Source organism: Cololabis saira, chromosome 18 (genome assembly GCF_033807715.1).
Source record: "Cololabis saira isolate AMF1-May2022 chromosome 18, fColSai1.1, whole genome shotgun sequence".
Lineage (NCBI taxonomy): Eukaryota > Metazoa > Chordata > Actinopteri > Beloniformes > Belonidae > Cololabis > Cololabis saira.
Window position 1 is genome coordinate 11,814,475 of NC_084604.1, and position 18,070 is coordinate 11,832,544.

Sequence of the window (18,070 nt, forward strand, 5' to 3'; positions counted from 1 at the left end):
TCAAATGAAATTCATTCAAATATAGACATGATAAATCATCTCACTCCTTAATACACCTAATACTTTGATGTATATAATAAAAAGTAACATGATCTCACTTTACTGGAGGATAAATAAAACCATGTTTAAACGACTCAAACTCACTCGTCAGTATCAGTTCAGACCGTGTGTCACAGATCAGGTGATGTCTTCCAGCCAGTCACCGCCACACATGTGGTGCACACGTGCAAACGTCCACACCTGTAATTACTGTAGCTGTCAATCAGCACGTACGACCACACGGGTCAGTTTCTGCGGTCATGTATGAAACCTCCTGACGGTCTGCTTCAAATTCACGTCCACATGTTCGCAGGAATAACAGAGTTCACCCGTTTAAACACACCTACTTTTATTATTTTTGAAATTCATATGCAGCATTTCAGTGATACAGATTAACACAACGTAAATCAGATTTTTAATCACGTTTTATATATTTTGTATGCATTCCAAAGACTTTATGTCATCAAAAAGAAAATACAGTTTTAAAGGTTAACAAATCAACAGCAGACAGAAATCAAATGACCGGGTCTTTCAAATGCCACATCACACTGTGGCAAAACTTAGTTAACAAAAACTAAGGCAAAATACCGACACTATGTGGAAATATCAAGAACACAGAACGATTCACCGACATGTAAAACCACCTTAAGTGCACGTTGTTTGTGTCGCTTGTTTTTGTCAGGCCCTTGCATCATCTCCATCCCGCCTTTCACCCAGTCACAGACGAGATAGACTCCATTTTTGTTAAGATGTTGTCTGTTTCTCTCATCATTCATGCACAGCTCTTTTAAGATCACAGCCTTTTAATTGGGTTGAGGTCTGGGATTTGTCATGTTTTTCAGAAAAAAAAGAGAACTAAATCAAATATTTGGTTAAGTTGATTTTGTTTTTTTGCAAAACATAAAAAAAAATATGACTCACTCCGTTTTAGACTTGTTGGTGTCTTTTGGATCATTTTTCCATTACACATCCTAGTTTGACTTCCATAAGTCCTCTGAGCTATGCACTTGCTGGGAAGCTCATTCCTGGGAAGATTAGCAACTATCTTAAAAGTTTATTCTCAACTTTCTCAACATCGAACATTATTTAATTGTTTAAACGGTTTTATTAACCTCTGAAGACATCAACAGTCGCTTTTCTAAGAAGATTGCTAATGTCTTTCCCTTTTGTCACCAGGCTAACAAATACCTGAATCCTCCAGATCAACAAACATTTATGTTACAGAGGTCAAACATATTTGATTAGCTGTGACTTGACTCCATTTTTATTAAATAAGCAATGTCACAGTGAGATGGCAGGGATCGTTGTAGTTTTGAAGTTGCATAATCTTAAATATAACAATTAGTGAAGAGCAAATCTTTTTTTCTAATGTATAAAAGCTGACCTAAATAAAAAAAGTGACAAATACAGAAATGTTTCTTCATAGAAAAGTAATAGAGTAACATTTCTATGCAAGCTTTACAATAAAATTGCTTTAAATCACAATTAAATGACATATTATAGTATTTAAGTGCACTTGGGTTTCCAATGTGTTTTAAGTTGCATCAGTATGATGTCAGGATGGTTTACATTTCATAAGTCAAATACGTTTTTCTCAGATTCCAACGCCAAGTCAGAATCGAGGGTGGTTATTTCATTGGTCGCAGTCTCTATAACATTTATTTATACACAGATGAGATCAAATCAGGAGCAAATTTAATCTATCCTTTTTTTCAAATGCTGTCACAACCTCAGACATATCTGATCATACAGGCAGCGTTTGTAGTTATCAGTCTTTTGAGGGCCTTAAAGTCACAGTCAGAAAAATTTAGATAATTATTAATCTTGCGAGCATCCTCTGCTCAAAGGAGGCGTCACATCTGGTGGTGAAGTGTTTGGAAGGAATCACAACACCGTCCTCCTCTAGGGGACAGTGTACAAGTAAAACGGTGCTGCGTCAGAGCTTGTTTTGGTTGTTTTAAAGCATTTTCCTAAGGTGGAATCACAGAAACACTTGAGTGAGCTATTTGGTAAAGCGATGAAGGTGGAGTGGAGGTCCCGTCGTTGTCAGCTGCTGCAGTTCAGATTGTGTTTCACTGCTTCCTGTGCTGTGGGAAGATGTTTTGCATATTTGGGAAGAAACTGGACAAAACATGAATAAATCTCTCGCATGCCAGCTGGTAGCTTATGTTTGTAGCCCCACAGTGAGATTTTTGTAGATTTGTTTCCACGTGACAGCCATGGCTTTGTCCTAATCAGATGTTATTTAGAAAATATGAATGTAAATGTACATTTTTGTTTATTTTAGTTCAGAAAAACATCACATGTTCTATTTTGCTTAACAGTTATTAATGATCAGTTTAGCAAAGATCTGAAAAGTCTTTGAAACCAGAGGTCCCAGAAGTCCCATGTTGTGTTGTATATTAATCAACTTAACAGTCATTGATGCTTTTTATAACCGTCTGTAAAATAATAATGCATCATCAGACATGTATTATTGCAGTCTCACGAAAAAGAAGAAATTATGAAAAAAGCATCCTGGTAGTCCAGAAGAGTTGTCATTGTGTTTTCTTAGAGGAACTAAAATGTAAAAAATATGAAAGGTATGCGATGAAGCAGACGTGACAATCTGTTAAGGAGCCACAGTGGGGAAATAAGTCAAAGAAAACTAACTCAACCAAAAATTTACATCATTCCTGCGAGCCACAAATAACTGACGGACTCATACTCAGAAAAACACAGAAAAAAAGGCAAAGTCATCCACTGACACTGGCATTAGTCTCTTCAGCCTGGTGTCTCACTTCATTATCTCGCTTTCCATCTGCAATCCATCTTCTTCTTGAGCCAGAAAACCTCCACAAACACCAAAGAACTCCAACACTGGACAGAGAAAGTCGTTCCTGGCTGAACCAGCGAAACAAGTCAAATTCATCTCCAAAACATTCATCACTTGGATCGAGCTCTTAAAGGGGAAATACGAGAGCACATTCGTTTTCATCAAATGTTAAAGGGAGTTTAATGTTTCAGCCTTTTTTTTTTTTTTTTTAACCATCAGCTCGATGTTAAGATGCATTAAAATCTTCAAATACAAAACATGCCTGAGTTCAGATTTGGACATAGATCGAATTCAACATGGAAAAGAAGAGAAGAGGACGACCCCTGACGAGCCCCCCCAGCCTTTCTGGATTTGAGAGCCACAATAAATGAAACCCCACTGAGCGAAGCTCCGTGTGTGTGTGTGTGTGTGTGTGTGTGTGTGTGTGTGTGTGTGTTAATATGAAACCAGCCAACGTTCACCAGTTTGACAGTTATAAATCACAGGGGACGTGTATCCATACCTCCATCTGTTTATACTCGTCTGTTCTTCTTCATAATCACTCCATCTGTCAAGTGGAGTGACTGTTAACGTTTAAAAGTTGCAGTGTGTAACAAAAACAACGATGTCCGAGAAAAAGAAAAACTACTGTAAGAAAGAGCCAATATTTCCTTTATTTGCGCCGCAGGTCCTTTTTAAATCGAGCATTTTAGCATTATAAAAAGCACGTGGGGGGAGAGTGCGGTTCAAAGAGTCGCTGGAGAACGAAGCGGTGGAATCTGATGAGTGTTTCTCAACATGCATGTTCGTCTATACTCGTGTTTTTGTGAAACATATCAGTCACAGTAAAAGTATTATTCCAATTCAATGTTATTGCTTTGCTCTTCTTAATAGGGTCCATCTTGAGGCAGCAAAGCATCCCAGAATGCATTTCACTTCAAAGAGCAGCGATAGCGGCAGGGGTGAAAGTTATAACTGCGGGTTACAATTTTGAAAAACGACTGAAGTTTTAAGATGCTTTCCGGCAGAAATGTAATATTCGAGCAGTGTAAATGTCGAGGAAGAACTACCTATTTATACGAGACCAAATTTGACGTAGTTACTATTGAAAAACTGCGATTGGAACGGGTAACTTGTGAAGGACGCGTAAACTAAAAGAGGCAAAGCCATTTTGTGACAAGCAAAGAAAGGAAACATCTGTTTGGTCGTTCCTTTTTGACCGTCCGTGGTGAAAAACAAAGATCTTTGGCTCGACGTGAAAGTTTCTAGTTTTATTTTTAACTGGTTACGTAAGCTTTCTGCTTAGATTGGATATGATGGCAGATGACGGGGTGGGCAGCTGATCCTACTCGACTGCTAGATGGCAGTATTTGTTACACACTGCTCTCTGTTGTATTGGTTTACAGGTTAAACGATAGGCTCCTTATTTTCATGAAAACAATCAAACGTGTCATTCCAATGAACAGATTTTGGTTAAAACCCAGGGAAAGACTTTCAATACTTGCAACGCAGTAAAAATCTGTGGAGCTTCAAATGGTTTGAGATGATTACAATAAAAGCAGAATAAAAGAAAGGAGATGCTGTTTAAGCAAAATGTGTTTCACTCAGCTGATCACATTGACGGGGTTAATAAAAGATTGTGTGATGGATAATCTCTTCTCCATCGCTCTTACATCAGTGTGACGGTCAGTTTTGAAACACCACGCTCTTTGAGTCCAAATGAGAAGCACCTTTGTTATTGTCTTTTGGCCTCTTAGCAATAAAGGAGAGACATGAGCTAATAAGGTAAGGAAGAAAAGTAGAAATAATACTTGATGTAAAACATTTAAAATTCAGCTTTGCAGTTTTACTACATGTGTTTTCTAGCTCTTAAAGATAAAATGAGTTTTGTTGAGAAAACAATGAAACTTTTCAGAACTTGTTAGTGAGAAAATTGGCTTTGTGGCATTTTTTTGACCTGCAAATCACCAACTAAATTACCCTCTAGGCAACGCTGGATTACAAGAAACAAGGCAACGCTGTGATGTGCTTAGCAAAGGCATTCCTACATAATACTGTGAAGAACAGCTGCCAGTAAAGAAAAAAAAGAGAGAGAAACCCTTCATCAGTGGCACAGTCTTCTCAGTTCCTTCAGTTGCTGTTTCAGCCTCTCAGTGAGTGGAAATGATGGTGATGTTGGATCTTCCCCAACATCAGACATCAAAACAGCAAGCCTGCTCTGAGATCAGCCGCTGACGGTGTCTTCAGCCCTTTTCTCTAAACACTGGTTCTCTGTTGGACACAAATGAGCTTAATCCCAGCGCGTACTGTGCAGGTGATGAAGAGATAACAGTGATTCCGCCGTGTGGCTGAAACAGTCACTCATCAAGTCAGGAACTTCATAAAAAGCTGCAGATGATGTCCATGTGCTACACAAGGGTTTGTTAGATAAAGTGGCACTTTTTGCTGGTACATGAGCAACATACTGCTATTAAGACACTCCTGGTATAAATGGCAGAGCGTTTAGCATCTCACAGAAGTTTAAGGCCTGTTTTAGCTCAGCAGCTTCAGTAGAGCTGGCGTCCCGGAGAATTAGATGACGCAAGTCACGCCGGCGTCCTCAACGTGGCCACAGTTGGTTTTTCCCCAACCAGAAAACTTGCACTTGTCAATGTTGTCTTCTTTCCCCGTGCAAGCAAGGTCGTCCATCCAGATAAGACCAGTACCTGCAAAAACACAAGGAGAAAACACTCAAATCCAACATTTTACAGACTGGACATTTTTTTTAAAGAAGCAGAAAATGATCATATTTCCATATGCTTTCTTTTTCACTTTTCCCTGACTTTTATAGTTGTGCCTAAACGTACTCCTTTACTGTAGTTTTTGCTTTAAATTCTGACCGAAATTGTGGTGAATTTCTAATCTGAAGAACTGATCATGTGGTTTTTTTCCAACTTAATTCAAATATAAATGGAATTAAAGCTGCAAGCAGCGATGAACGGGCCCTCGCGCGTGCAATTTTCACCAATAAAGACCAAGGACTCAAAACTAAGTCCTATGACACCACCCATGACTCTTTATGTCAAACCATTAAAAAAATATGGCAGAAAATAGGGACTATCAAATATCGACCAATCAGAAGAAGGGGCGGGGCTAATTTTCACCAATTATGGTCAAGGACTCAAAACCGAGTCCGATGACACCACCCATGACTCTTTATGTCAAACCTTTCAAAAGTTATGGCAGAAAATAGGATCTATCAAATATGGACCAATCAGATGAAGGGTGGGCACGCTTTTTCGCGTCTATCGTCGCCACGGTAACGCTTTTGACTGAGAAAAGTAATGCGCGCCGTCGCAGGATGGAGATGCATATTTTGATGTATAACACACCTGGGTGCACGTTACGGTTCAGGCCGCATTAACTGCCGAAGAAATGGCATAAATTGCGCCAAAATTACACAATTAATTTCAAAATGTCCGACTTCCTGTTCAGTTTCGGCCATGGCGCCAAGAGACTTTTCTTTAAGTTGCGACATGATACAGGTGTGTACCGATTTTCGTGCATGTACGTCAAACCGTATCGTGGGGCTTGAGGCACAAAGTTTTTTAGGGGGTGCTGTTGAGCCATTAGGCCACACCCATTAATGCAAAACATTAAATATCAAATTTTGGGGCACGTTTAGGGAGGCAAAAAGGCCCCTCATTTCGTCGGAAAAATAAAAACGAGAAAAAAAAAAAAAACGAGGAAAAAAAAAATTCCTACAGATACAATAGCATTGTCAGTGCTCAGGCTCTAATAAGTACGTTTCCACCAGCTACTGTTAAATATTCTGTATTTCTATGTACAGCGACAGCATAAGCTTCTATTTTGAAATGAAGGAAGTGATTGTTATTACACTAGCTTGTGACATTTAGAGGAAAGTGAAACATGGAAATTAAAGCCCCAACAATGCAATCACAGTGGTTCCCCTGATGGCTCAGTGCTCAATTAATTTCTCTGTGGTCCTATGATGTTTGAATTTCACGCATCTGCAGATCATGAACAAGCTACTTGTGAGACCGATGAGCAGCTGGAGTTTGTGACTGCTGAACATGGCTTAGAAGCAATTAAAAAAAGAAGAAAAAAGAAAAATATAAAACAATTGAATCACAAAAGAATAAATCACATGTCTAACGCAACAGTAGAAACGTAATGGTTAGAATTACAATTGAATTTTCTGCATCAGTGCCATTATTCTGACCGATCAATGAATAAAGTCAGTTTTGGTCCCAGGTACTGATGATGGATCGGCTTGTTTACGTCTCAATTGTTAAAGTTTTGAAACGGACAAAAGCTTTGCAGGCAAATGAACAAATGGGGAACATGTGTGTCCCAGTCGGCCACCAGCAGCTGCCATTAGAAATGTGGGTGTTTCGGCGCTGTGACAGAGACAGCAAGTAGCTTCCTCTCAGAGCTGTTGATCAGATTAGATTATATCCGGTAATAAAATATAAAGTTCCAGCTGGTAAACAGAACTTTTGGCTGTATCATTTTCTCATAAATTTGGGTTCTGTTTTCAAATCTGGAGTCACTGGATGTTTCAGGAAATCTCAGATGATTCAGTTTTGCAACAGTTTTAAATGCTTAGAGGAGGCGACACAGCTTTTAGGGAATAAACTGCACGTACACTGCAATTATGTAGCATTCATATCTAAACGTTTGAGCCTGGAGGATGGGCAGATAAACTATGTTGTCATTAAGGTTGCCAAATCCTATCAAAGTAATAGCAGTCATCTGTGCTTTAGAAATGCTGTTATCGGCCAGCCAACTTCAATATCACAGTGACGAATATAAAGAAACAAGACGGGAGTCCTTAACGTAAGAACAAAGTGGCATAACAGCAACACAGATACATAGAATAACTGAATAGAAGTCATATGGCCATAAACATGCAACATTGCTGCTCAAACATGTATACTACTAGGTCTCCTGCAAAAAGAGGAAAATCCAATAGAAGTTAATTGCTGGGTTACTTATCAATTCTATTTAATACAGAAAACTCCCTGTTTGGACTGGACTTCTTCATTTAAACAGTGAGTCTTTTTTATGGCAGTATATGTCCATAGTGCATATCATTATAATACCACAGTATTTGGTTTAGTGACAGATCCGAAAGATCCCAACACAAATAATCAAAACAACAGGCCAGTCAGGTTTGTGGAGACTAAAAACAGCTTTTCGTACAATATTTACTGTGACGTAGTGAGACTGTTGTTCCTACTTTTCTGTTGGAACTAAATCAATCACTTGAAATCATTTGAAATGAAAAGACCCCACATGTAGTTTGTTTTCCAACTGGCCTCTTGCTTGTGTTTTGTGTTGTTCTGTTTAGGTTTTTCTCAGAAGGCTTTTCACAGAAAAGAAGTGTAGATTGTGATGCTAAAACTCCAGTGGCATAACCTGCAGGTCTGTTGCAACGGTGCTATACTTGAAGGCATCTGTTCGTATATATTTGACATATATAGCAAACAATATGTTCCCTGAAACTGCTACAGAAGATTCTTTTCAGTTCTGTGGGTTCAAACCAAGAGCCCGCATCTAGAGGTTGGAAAAAGGTCCCTGAATTGCCACCACGTGCTACAAACAACCCTAATTGGCTTTAAGGTTTAGAGCGACACAGTAGTGGAACATATCAGAGCCAGGCCGGAGGGCGGGGCCTATGACCGGGGTCTTTGCAGCCTGGCTGTAAAAAAACACGTCTCATTAACATAGCCTACACATAGCCCACTTCATATAGTGATATAACATGACAAAAGCCACCAAACCACAAGAACAACAAAAACATAGCCTAATAAAACGGATACATTTCAGACACAGGAGTTCAGCACCACGGATAGCCACCAGATCACTGAAATCACCATCAACATCCATTTCAACTAATGACAGTAGTGCAGTAAAATTGGCACGGCGGCCCATAAATTCACATACAAGTTAAATTTCAATTTGAAGTATTGTGGCCTACTCACCACTACTTTTTTTTTGGATAAAATTGTGATTTTATTTTCATTCAAACAGAGAACAAACAATTATTTGACATGTGTATACCACTACTTGAAGGTACTCGGCTATGGAAATCAAGGCCAAAAGTTTTGCTAATTTGAAAATAAAATTTGAACCTGAAAATTCAAGTTTTGATCATGAACTTATTTTTTTACAGTTTAAGATCTTTTTATTTCAGTTTCAGATCTTTTTTTCAGTTTCAAATCTTTTTTTCCAGTTTCACAACAGATACTAGTGACACATTTCTGTTTAAAAAGCGGTTTTAGACTGTACTTGGCACCAATCGCAGTATAAAAATACTGAAATGTCAAACTTTAAAGTGTGGCTGTTGAACTGTACAGTCTGGCATAGTTTATTGCTTTTATACTTGATCAAAACTTGAATTTTCAGGTTCAAATTTTATTTTAAAAATTAGCAAAACTTTTGCCTTGATTTGGCTTCATACTCGGCGAGCCTTGCGCTGCGCGAACTCACCCGGGGGCCCGGGGATGAAATGCTGCTAACAACGTGGTTCATCTCCCACAGGAGGAGGATTAAGGTGAACAAAATACGCGTCTAGCTTGGGCAATTTGGCTTTTTCTTGCTCCCTTTTTTCTTTTTCTTTGCGTTTTATCGCTCCACTTTTGTGTTTCCAACTCCCGCTCAAGTTTAGGCTGTAGGATTACTGCTCCCTGTTGACAAGTGATCGATGATGACGTATGACGTTGATAGACGGCTGTTGATGACCAACGATTTTACCAAAAATACATTTGGAGATTCACTTGCAATTTTTGTTTTAATATTAACTGTGAGTGTGAAAATCTCAGCACAACATATTATACAATGCTTTGGAGGACCTGGAAATAATTAAAATAACAGATGGCAGGAAACATAAAAATCAGATAGGGGGGCAGACATCTTTTCCATGTAAACCTCAATTCGGAATTACTAGTTCCATGTAAACTCGAAGGAAAATAGTTTCTGAATTATTTAATTCTGAATAATTAATTCCGAATTAAAAAACATCTAATATGGCTATTATGGCTAATATGACAAAGTTGAGCCATGTGCTTCCACCATCTCTGCTTGGTTCAAAATACGACATAAGAAAGTAGATCTGACATCCTGTAAGCAGCATGTCTCCATGTAGGTGTGCAGAAGATGGAAATGAGGGGGAAAATTGCACACGGTCCTGTTGCAGTGGTATCCAGGTCCATTGTTGCACATGACACCCCAGCTGTTCTGCTGCTGCGCCCTCAGAGGATTTACTTTAATGGACATGGACCTTTAAATGGTTTACTGTGGATGTTAACACAGATTTACGGCACCATTTTAGCGGGCCAGTACAATTTCTGCTCGTTCCAGATTTATGAGGCATCTTAGAAATAAGTGTTGAATCACCAGAACACCACGTAGGGTTTCAGAGGAACACCCATGAGTAAAACAGTTACAGAGAGATTTAGAGGATTTAAAAGGGGATTTTAGGCATCTTTTGTCTCCAGGCCACCAGAACATTGCTCCAATTCATCAATCAGACCTTCCCAGGGGAAGTTTTTTTCTATCCATGGAAAGCAATGATCTCAAGTGTTGGTGTTCTGTTTCCTTTATTCACATTGTTTTGGATTATCTTTAATAATCTCAGTTTCACGTGTTTAAAAAAAAAAAAAGAAAATCCAGTTTAAAGCTTTTAGATTTTCAATAGAATGTTTTGGTTTTGAAAATAAAATCCCTCTTTTATTGCCATACTTTCCCCCTTTTCCCATTCTTGACTGTATGACATCAGAACATTGTTAAAGACAATCTCACAAATTGATTGGGTTTAATGACGTGATTTCATGCTCTGTTAAGGGAGAAATATGTAACTCTCTTCCAATTTTTCATCAAGAAACAGTGTTTTTGAACATTTCAGTGACATTTTTGACAAAGTGGGTATCCTCTGTCCATCTTTGCTTGTCAAATTTTCAGCCTTTCATCGATACTGCTTTCATACACAGCACATTTGACGTCCAAAAGAAATAAAACAATAATTCTATTGGCGCCTATTGCAATGTTTTATCATGAGATGGCTGGAAATTAATACCACAGTTGTGTTTGAGTCCATGAGCTCTTCCTGACATACTGTATGTATTTAATCCCATAGTGCTTTGGACCAAACATCTTTCATGTCAAACAAGAATTTCTTGGTGAAAATAAAGGGATTTAGACATAAACTCTGTAATAATACTATATTAAGCAGAAATATTTGGTGTTACTGACAATGAGCAGTTTTATTTTAATGTATAACGCTAGTGAAGAGGCTCTCATGGTCTGCTGTTTTGGAGTTTAGTGCGCTTTCACATCTCAGGGCCAATCCCAATACACCCCCTACTTTTCTTCAAAATCTCAAATCTGTCCTAAGAGAAACCCTGATGATGCCATAAATATAAGAACATTAGACAAGAACCGATCAAAAAGGCAAGTGACTCATTGGAAAAGATGCAGCATATGCGAATTCCAGATTGTTTGAAAGCTGAATCCAGCAGTGATGTTAGTCACTCATGGTATCTGGAGGTTTTCCCCTTGAAAGAAAGTAATGTTTCCCCCCATTTTCCAAACGTTTCTGGTCACAACTCTGTCTGGATACAGCTTCTGGATGACGTAAGGCTGACCGGTGGATGAAATATAATGGAAATGATAGAAAAAGAGATAAATATCACCTCTGAGACTCTTTCTTTAGGACATCTGGCTCCCATACAGTATCTTTCCCCATAAAACTGTTATTAATCCCTGTTGTATTGTAGGGCACTGCTCAAGTGGCACCGCTGAACAGCAAAAACTGTAGCGTCAGGAAAAATCTTTCTTATGTACATATAATGTGAGCCAAAGTATCAAGACCTTCTTTATTTCACATAAAGAAGAAGAACGGCTCACAGAAATGGTTGTTTACATTTGATCATGTTATCAACAATCTATATCATTATGATCTACTAGGGATGGGCGGTTTAGACTAAAAAATGTATCACGATAATTTCTGGCATTTATCCCGATAACGATAAAAAAAATACCAATTCAACTCCACCTTTGTAACTATAAATCTATCTCGCTCTCAGATCCGCCATGTTTGTTACACAAAAACGTCATCAACAGGAATGTATCCTTCTTTCTTTCTTTCTTTCTTTCTTTCTGGCTCATTTCCTCCTTCCTTCCTTCCTTCCTTCCTTCCTTCCTTCCTTCCTTCCTTCCTTCCTTCCTTCCTTCCTTCCTTCCTTCCTTCCTTCCTTCCTTCCTTCCTTCCTTCCTTCCTTCCTTCCTTCCTTCCTTCCTTCCTTCCTTCCTTCCTTCCTTCCTTCCTTCCTTCCTTCCTTCCTTCCTTCACGTACGTTGTGCGTGGATTTAACACAGAACCATAAATCAGCTTTACACAAAAACATCATCAACGGGAATTTATCATTTTTACCGCGAGATGACAAATTCTTACCGTGGGGAATTTTTTTGACGGTTTATCGTGAACGGTAAAATATCTCCCATTCCTATGATCTACTCATACTTTTCCTAGTATGGGACAGAGCTCCAACTTTTAATCAAGCTAAAAATGAACTAATCGGTCAGTTCTAAGGGAATTACAGTATTAATATGATTCTTCATTTGACTTGAGGAAAAATGATGAAATAAAGATGAACTAGTTGTTACTATGTACCCCCAAGTACAGCAAGAAATGTTTTGAATAACGGGTACCTGTTTCTCATTTTATGCTGATTTTCCTCTTTTTCAAGGTTAATCTATCACTCATGAAGAGGAAAGCATTCATTTCTTTACATACATCATAATCTACTCTTTCAATAATATGTATCTTATCTTTATCTACAATATAATCCTCTGTCACAAATTATCCCGGAAGAATTTATTAACGAATCCAAGACATATAACAGTAGACGGTGTGTGTCTTGTGCGTACCTTGTCCGAAGCGTCCAGTTTTGTGAAACATGGCTGATTCCCGGTATCCCAGCATCCTGCAGACCACGTCTGCGTCGTTTTTGTCCCACACGTCGTCACACACGGTCCCCCAACGGCGTTCGTGAAAAACCTCCACGCGGCCTTCGTGAGGACCCGACCCGTTCACCAACCGCACAAGAGTCTCCTCGACTGCAAAACACACACGTGCAGTGATTGTTGTAATAATCTGTAGATGCACACATTGACTTCTTGTTTGAGGCATTGGTACATGTTCGCTCCTGCTGCACTTTTCAGACGACGTCTTTATTATTCATTCCATCATAATTGCATTAAAACGCCAGTATTTGCAGGAAGATCTTGGAAGTCGTAGTCCAGATAATTTTCATTGTGCATGTTTAGGACTTTGATGAAACTCTGTTAATCAAATCAGTATGAAAACAAACTGACATGAACACGATTTTCCATTAATTTTTCCATAAACTGCAGACATTCCCTGATTCAGAAAGATCAATAAATAAAATTACTCTTTATTTGGTGGTATTGTAGGTAGAAACAGTCTTAGTTAGATCCAAAGATATATCCTGGACTTCAGTAAGAATTTATGTTCACTCAGTCGAAATTTAAAACGGCCCAATAAAGTTTCATTCAAATGTTATTTTGTAGGTATTGAGTTAATGAACTTTGAGATATCAGCTGGCTTATTTCTCATGTCTCTGCCAGGTCATCTATCTCAAACACCCTTGAGAAAGTTAGTACTCTAACCACAGAATATGCGTAAACCTTTCACGCTGTTAAGATGATTCATTGTTATGGCCAGAGGTCTTTGCTCAGGGGTATTATGGCCAAGAAATGTAAAACAAGATCTTACCAAAAGTACATTTGTTTTTGTGTGTTTAGTGGAAACTTCCCAAATCTGCATTTCATCTTCCATTTTTGAAGCAGCTGTACACATAAAATTGACTTGATTTATCACTTCTTAGAGGATGGAGAGGAAATCAGCCGGAGATGTAAACATTCGCTCACGCTCACATTGGCGTTGTTCTGGACTCCTCTTCAATGTTAAGATTGTTGACAAAGTGCTGGTGAGTGAAGCCAGACACTGTTTAGACAGGAAATTAGTCTCATCAGACCATCATAAACTTTACCTCTGTACCTCTTAACCCTCATTATTCAGACAAGTGCTCCACATTCACTGGCCCGTCATGATTTAATACCGTCCACATCGTTATGGTCAGAGGTGTCAAAAGTATTCACATTCATTACTCAGGTAGAAGTATAGATACTAGAGTTTAAAAATACTCCTGTAGAAGTTGAAGTATCAACTCAAGTTTTTTACTCAAGTAAAAGTATAAAAGTACTGGTTTCAAAACTACTTAAAGTATAAAAGTAAAAGTAATGTAAAGCCATTAGGGACAAAAGCCATTGAAAATGAATGCATCTTAGTATAATACAAATATATTAAAGAACCATATATGTGTACTATTGAGCACTAACATGTGTTTCAGAGAGCAGAAGATATGATGACTAGTTGCCTATAAGAATTGTAATGGTGCAAAAAGTCAAACTTCAGAGGCATGTTATCATTTATCCTAACCTTTATTGGAATGTACATCCAAGTTTAGTTGCAGGAATCTGAGGGAACGGATGTAAGAACAAAACTGGACAAGAACATCTGAAACAACCACAACCAAATTCACTCTATCCGGATGGCGCAATTTAACTGGATAGTTTTTTTTTAAAGGCCGAAATGAAATAGAGTAACAAGGTTGTTTTTAAAATGTAAGGAGTAAAAAGTACAGATAATTGCGTGAAAATGTAAGGAGTAAAAGTAAAAAGTCGTCTGAAAAATAATTACTCCAGTGAAGTATAGATAACCAAAATTACTACTTAAGTAAGGTAACGAAGTATTTGTACTTCGTTACTTGACACCTCTGGATATGGTGTCGAGTCTGCAGGATGTACTTGTGTCGTGTTCTTTCTAATAAAAGCTACGCATAACTAGAAAAAGACAAAAAAAAAAAGATCAGGTGGTGAAACTATTCACTCACCCATCAAGAATAAAACTTGAACGACATCCTTTTGGGCTATAGGTTTCTTCGGTGGAGCAAAAGTAGAATGATGTGAAGCTGGATGCAGAAGAAGATGGGGAGGCGGGATAGTTCAGCTCTGATGGGGACTTATGATGTCACAGTCTGGAAATCTGAACATGAATGACGTGTTCAAACCCAGACCCCTCAAAGAGTGACGGGACACCCAAATGTATACTGTCAAGCATTTTAGAGTTTTTGTCCCCAAAAAAACGGTGTGCATCCAGAGACATGTAGACCATTTTGACTTTCAATCACAGACCTTCTGAATTAAATCTAATACTGTAGAAGTTCATCCACCAATCAGACACATAACTGTGAAAGGACAAAAAGCCTATCAAGTTTAACCAAAGCAAATAGCTGAGTTATTTGTGTCATAGTCATTAATTTTGTTTAGGGTCAGGATACAGACAAATTCACTGAAGCGATGAAAGAGCTTATAAGTCAAGTAATTCTTGGCATTTTCATAGTGTGAAGTTTCATACAATCAGAGAAACAATATTATAGTTCTCAAAGTAATTATGAAAACATCAAAATTCGTGGTTTCTAATTTATATATCGTCTTCACAGATCAACAGCTCTCTGTACGGACTCCGAATGAAAGGGTTTACCATAAAACAGAGGCATGGCGTAATTAAGACGTAACAAGGCCTGCATCGTTCCTGTTAAAAGCAGGGGTATTAATATCAGTTTTATGGCATATAATGACTGGTTCTGCTCAGGGAAAACAAGTTGAGGGGGCTCCAAGCGTTGGTGGCCATCCAAGTAGTTCAAGCCTCAGAGGCCGGGAGAGCTGCAGCAACAAGAGCTCGAGGAAGGCCAGAGCATGGAGTCATCACAAAGTACTAATGTCTATCTGGCAAGCAGGAAGAGTTTGGACTGCAGCAGACTGAATGGCTGCGGGGCAAAAACTAACTAGCTCCATCTGTTCATTAAATGTTCTTTTTAAACTCTGATGCTGTTGTCTTTCTCAACTTTTACTCTTCGAACTTCTTTTATGTGTTTGTCTTTTAACTCTTGCATTTTCAATTTCGGTTCTTAGTGTCTAGAGTCATTTGTTCGCTTTTAATTTAGCTTGCATATGCACACTTCAAGTCTGGTGAGCACACAAACATGGTTTTAAATCCATGCTCGCGTAATTACTGTTTTTTATATTGTCGTTTATAGTGGACAGCTTATATACTTTTCTGTTTTGTGTTATAACTCTGGTATCTGGCTTTTAAATACGACACAGCTACAGCTGTGCCAGGCTAAAGTAATGAAACGGGTATAAAATCCAGCATCTCTGAAGCTCAAAATCAATGCAATTAATTTTAAAGTCAATAAAAAAGTCAAACTGGGTCTGCTATTTGATTTCGTGCACTTTTAAGAAAATCATGTTCTCAATCCACTTCCATTGCTCAGAGATTTGATGCTGGAGGCTTTCTCCAGAAAATTGTTATGGAAACATTATTTCCACAAGCTTGGGTCCCAAAACAAATTTTTAAATAACAGAAAGCTGGAATTTGTATTTGGATGCTTGCATTTGCAGAGGTGCGCCTATGAAACATAAGAACTACTACATTCAACGCTGGCTCCTCAACCTCAGCCGTCTAAATGCCAGACGGTGTTTCGCTGCTGATATGTGAATTGTCAAGAGAAGATTACACAAAACCTTGGAAAAGCCTAAGAATGAAAATCTAAACAAGTGTTTTATTACATGTCCATGGGAAAGTGTCTTTCAGGAAAAATGTCGGAGCTCAGTTTCTTCATGTAATGTTTGAATTTTTTGTTTGATTTATTCAGAGAATTCAAACAAAAGCGAGACGGTGCAGTTACAGGTGATCTAATCAGGTTCTGCTTGATTTAGAAAGATTTACAGAATAAAAAGCATCATGAAATGATTACGATATGTTTACCCAGCTGAAACCGTCAACAGTACAGCAGTGCTTTACCACCAAAGCTGACGACCAAATCATGACAGGTGATGCTGGAATATCCTCTAGCATTGTGTCTCGCGTTTTTCTGCATGCTTGAAGGACTGGAAAACTTAGAAATGTTTTTACTCCAAAAATGACCACAGATAGGGTTCAGAGATATTTGATGAAATATAAATAGTCTCATAGAATGAATGCTATTTGAAAATAAACACAAGATTAAGTCAAGGCAGATAAAAAACCCCAATGAAAACAAAGGTAGATTCACTCATTTAGCCATATGTGAAATACAAATAATCAGCTCTGAACTGAAATGCATGAACAATGTTATCTTGTCTCATGGGGACTTAAACTGGAGCGGAAATTTGGACCCCTCACTTGTGCAATTCCAGCTGCTAGAGGGGTTTCTGCATGATTTCGTAACAAGCAAATACTTGCTCTTTCGAAAGGGGCAGGGGTTACCTCCACAGATATCAGAATATTGACCAAATATTAGCCTTGAAACACTGCTATTATTCTCTTACAGAATCCAGATCTTGAGGCAACAATAGGGACCTCAAAACTTCAAATATATGATCAATTTACAGAGACTGAACCTACTTGTAAAGAGTCAACGCTTATAACGACTGATCGTAAAAGGAGATTAAGGCCCTGTCCCAATACTCCCCCTACCCCTCGTTTTCATCCCTACCCCTAAATTTTATGCGTTCCCGTGAGGGTAGTGGTGTCCCAATTCCTCTTTCCACCAAGGGGTGGTGACGAAAACTAGTGTAGTGGCTATGAATCTGTCCCTACGGATCGAGTGTTTTCCGATGCGGACTAGCTGATCTAGGGACAGAAAAATTTCCCAGAATGCTTTTTGTCGTCATTTGCGGACTGAATAAAAACAAACAAACATGGTGGACATTTCTTATTTTTTAGTGAATAAAATCAATATTTTGAGTTAGTTTCTGCATAAAAATGTGTTTTGTTTACATTTCTAGCGAGAAATATATATTTTACTTTCATAATATTCACTCAGTGAATGTACATAATCACTCGTTTGCCCGTTGTTGCAACCTCGCCAGAATAAAGGCTGATTTATGGTTCCGCGTTACACCAACGCAGAGCCTAGGGCGTAGGTTACGCGGCGACGTGCGCCGTATGCCGTACGCTGTACCCTACGCCGTACCCTACGCCGTACCCTACGCCGTACCCTACGCCGTACCCTACGCCGTACCCTACGCCGTAGGCTCTGCGTCGATTTAACGCGGAACCACAAATCAGCTCCCGAAGCTGCCAGGCAGGCAGAAATTTCGGGG

General features: G+C 38.7%; 1 protein-coding gene across 1 annotated transcript in view; it reads right to left on the bottom strand.

Moving 5' to 3' along the window:
- Nucleotides 1-382: 382 nt before the first annotated feature.
- scara5 (scavenger receptor class A, member 5 (putative)) overlaps nt 383-18,070 on the bottom strand; it is a 114,360-nt gene continuing 96,672 nt past the window's right edge. Inside the window, exons 11-12 of the mRNA XM_061707260.1 lie at nt 12,767-12,955; nt 383-5,538 (exon numbers count right to left, since the gene is read on the bottom strand). Of these exons, the coding sequence (XP_061563244.1) occupies nt 5,405-5,538; nt 12,767-12,955 (323 nt within the window). The 3' untranslated portion in view covers nt 383-5,404. The remainder of the gene's footprint in view (nt 5,539-12,766; nt 12,956-18,070) is intronic.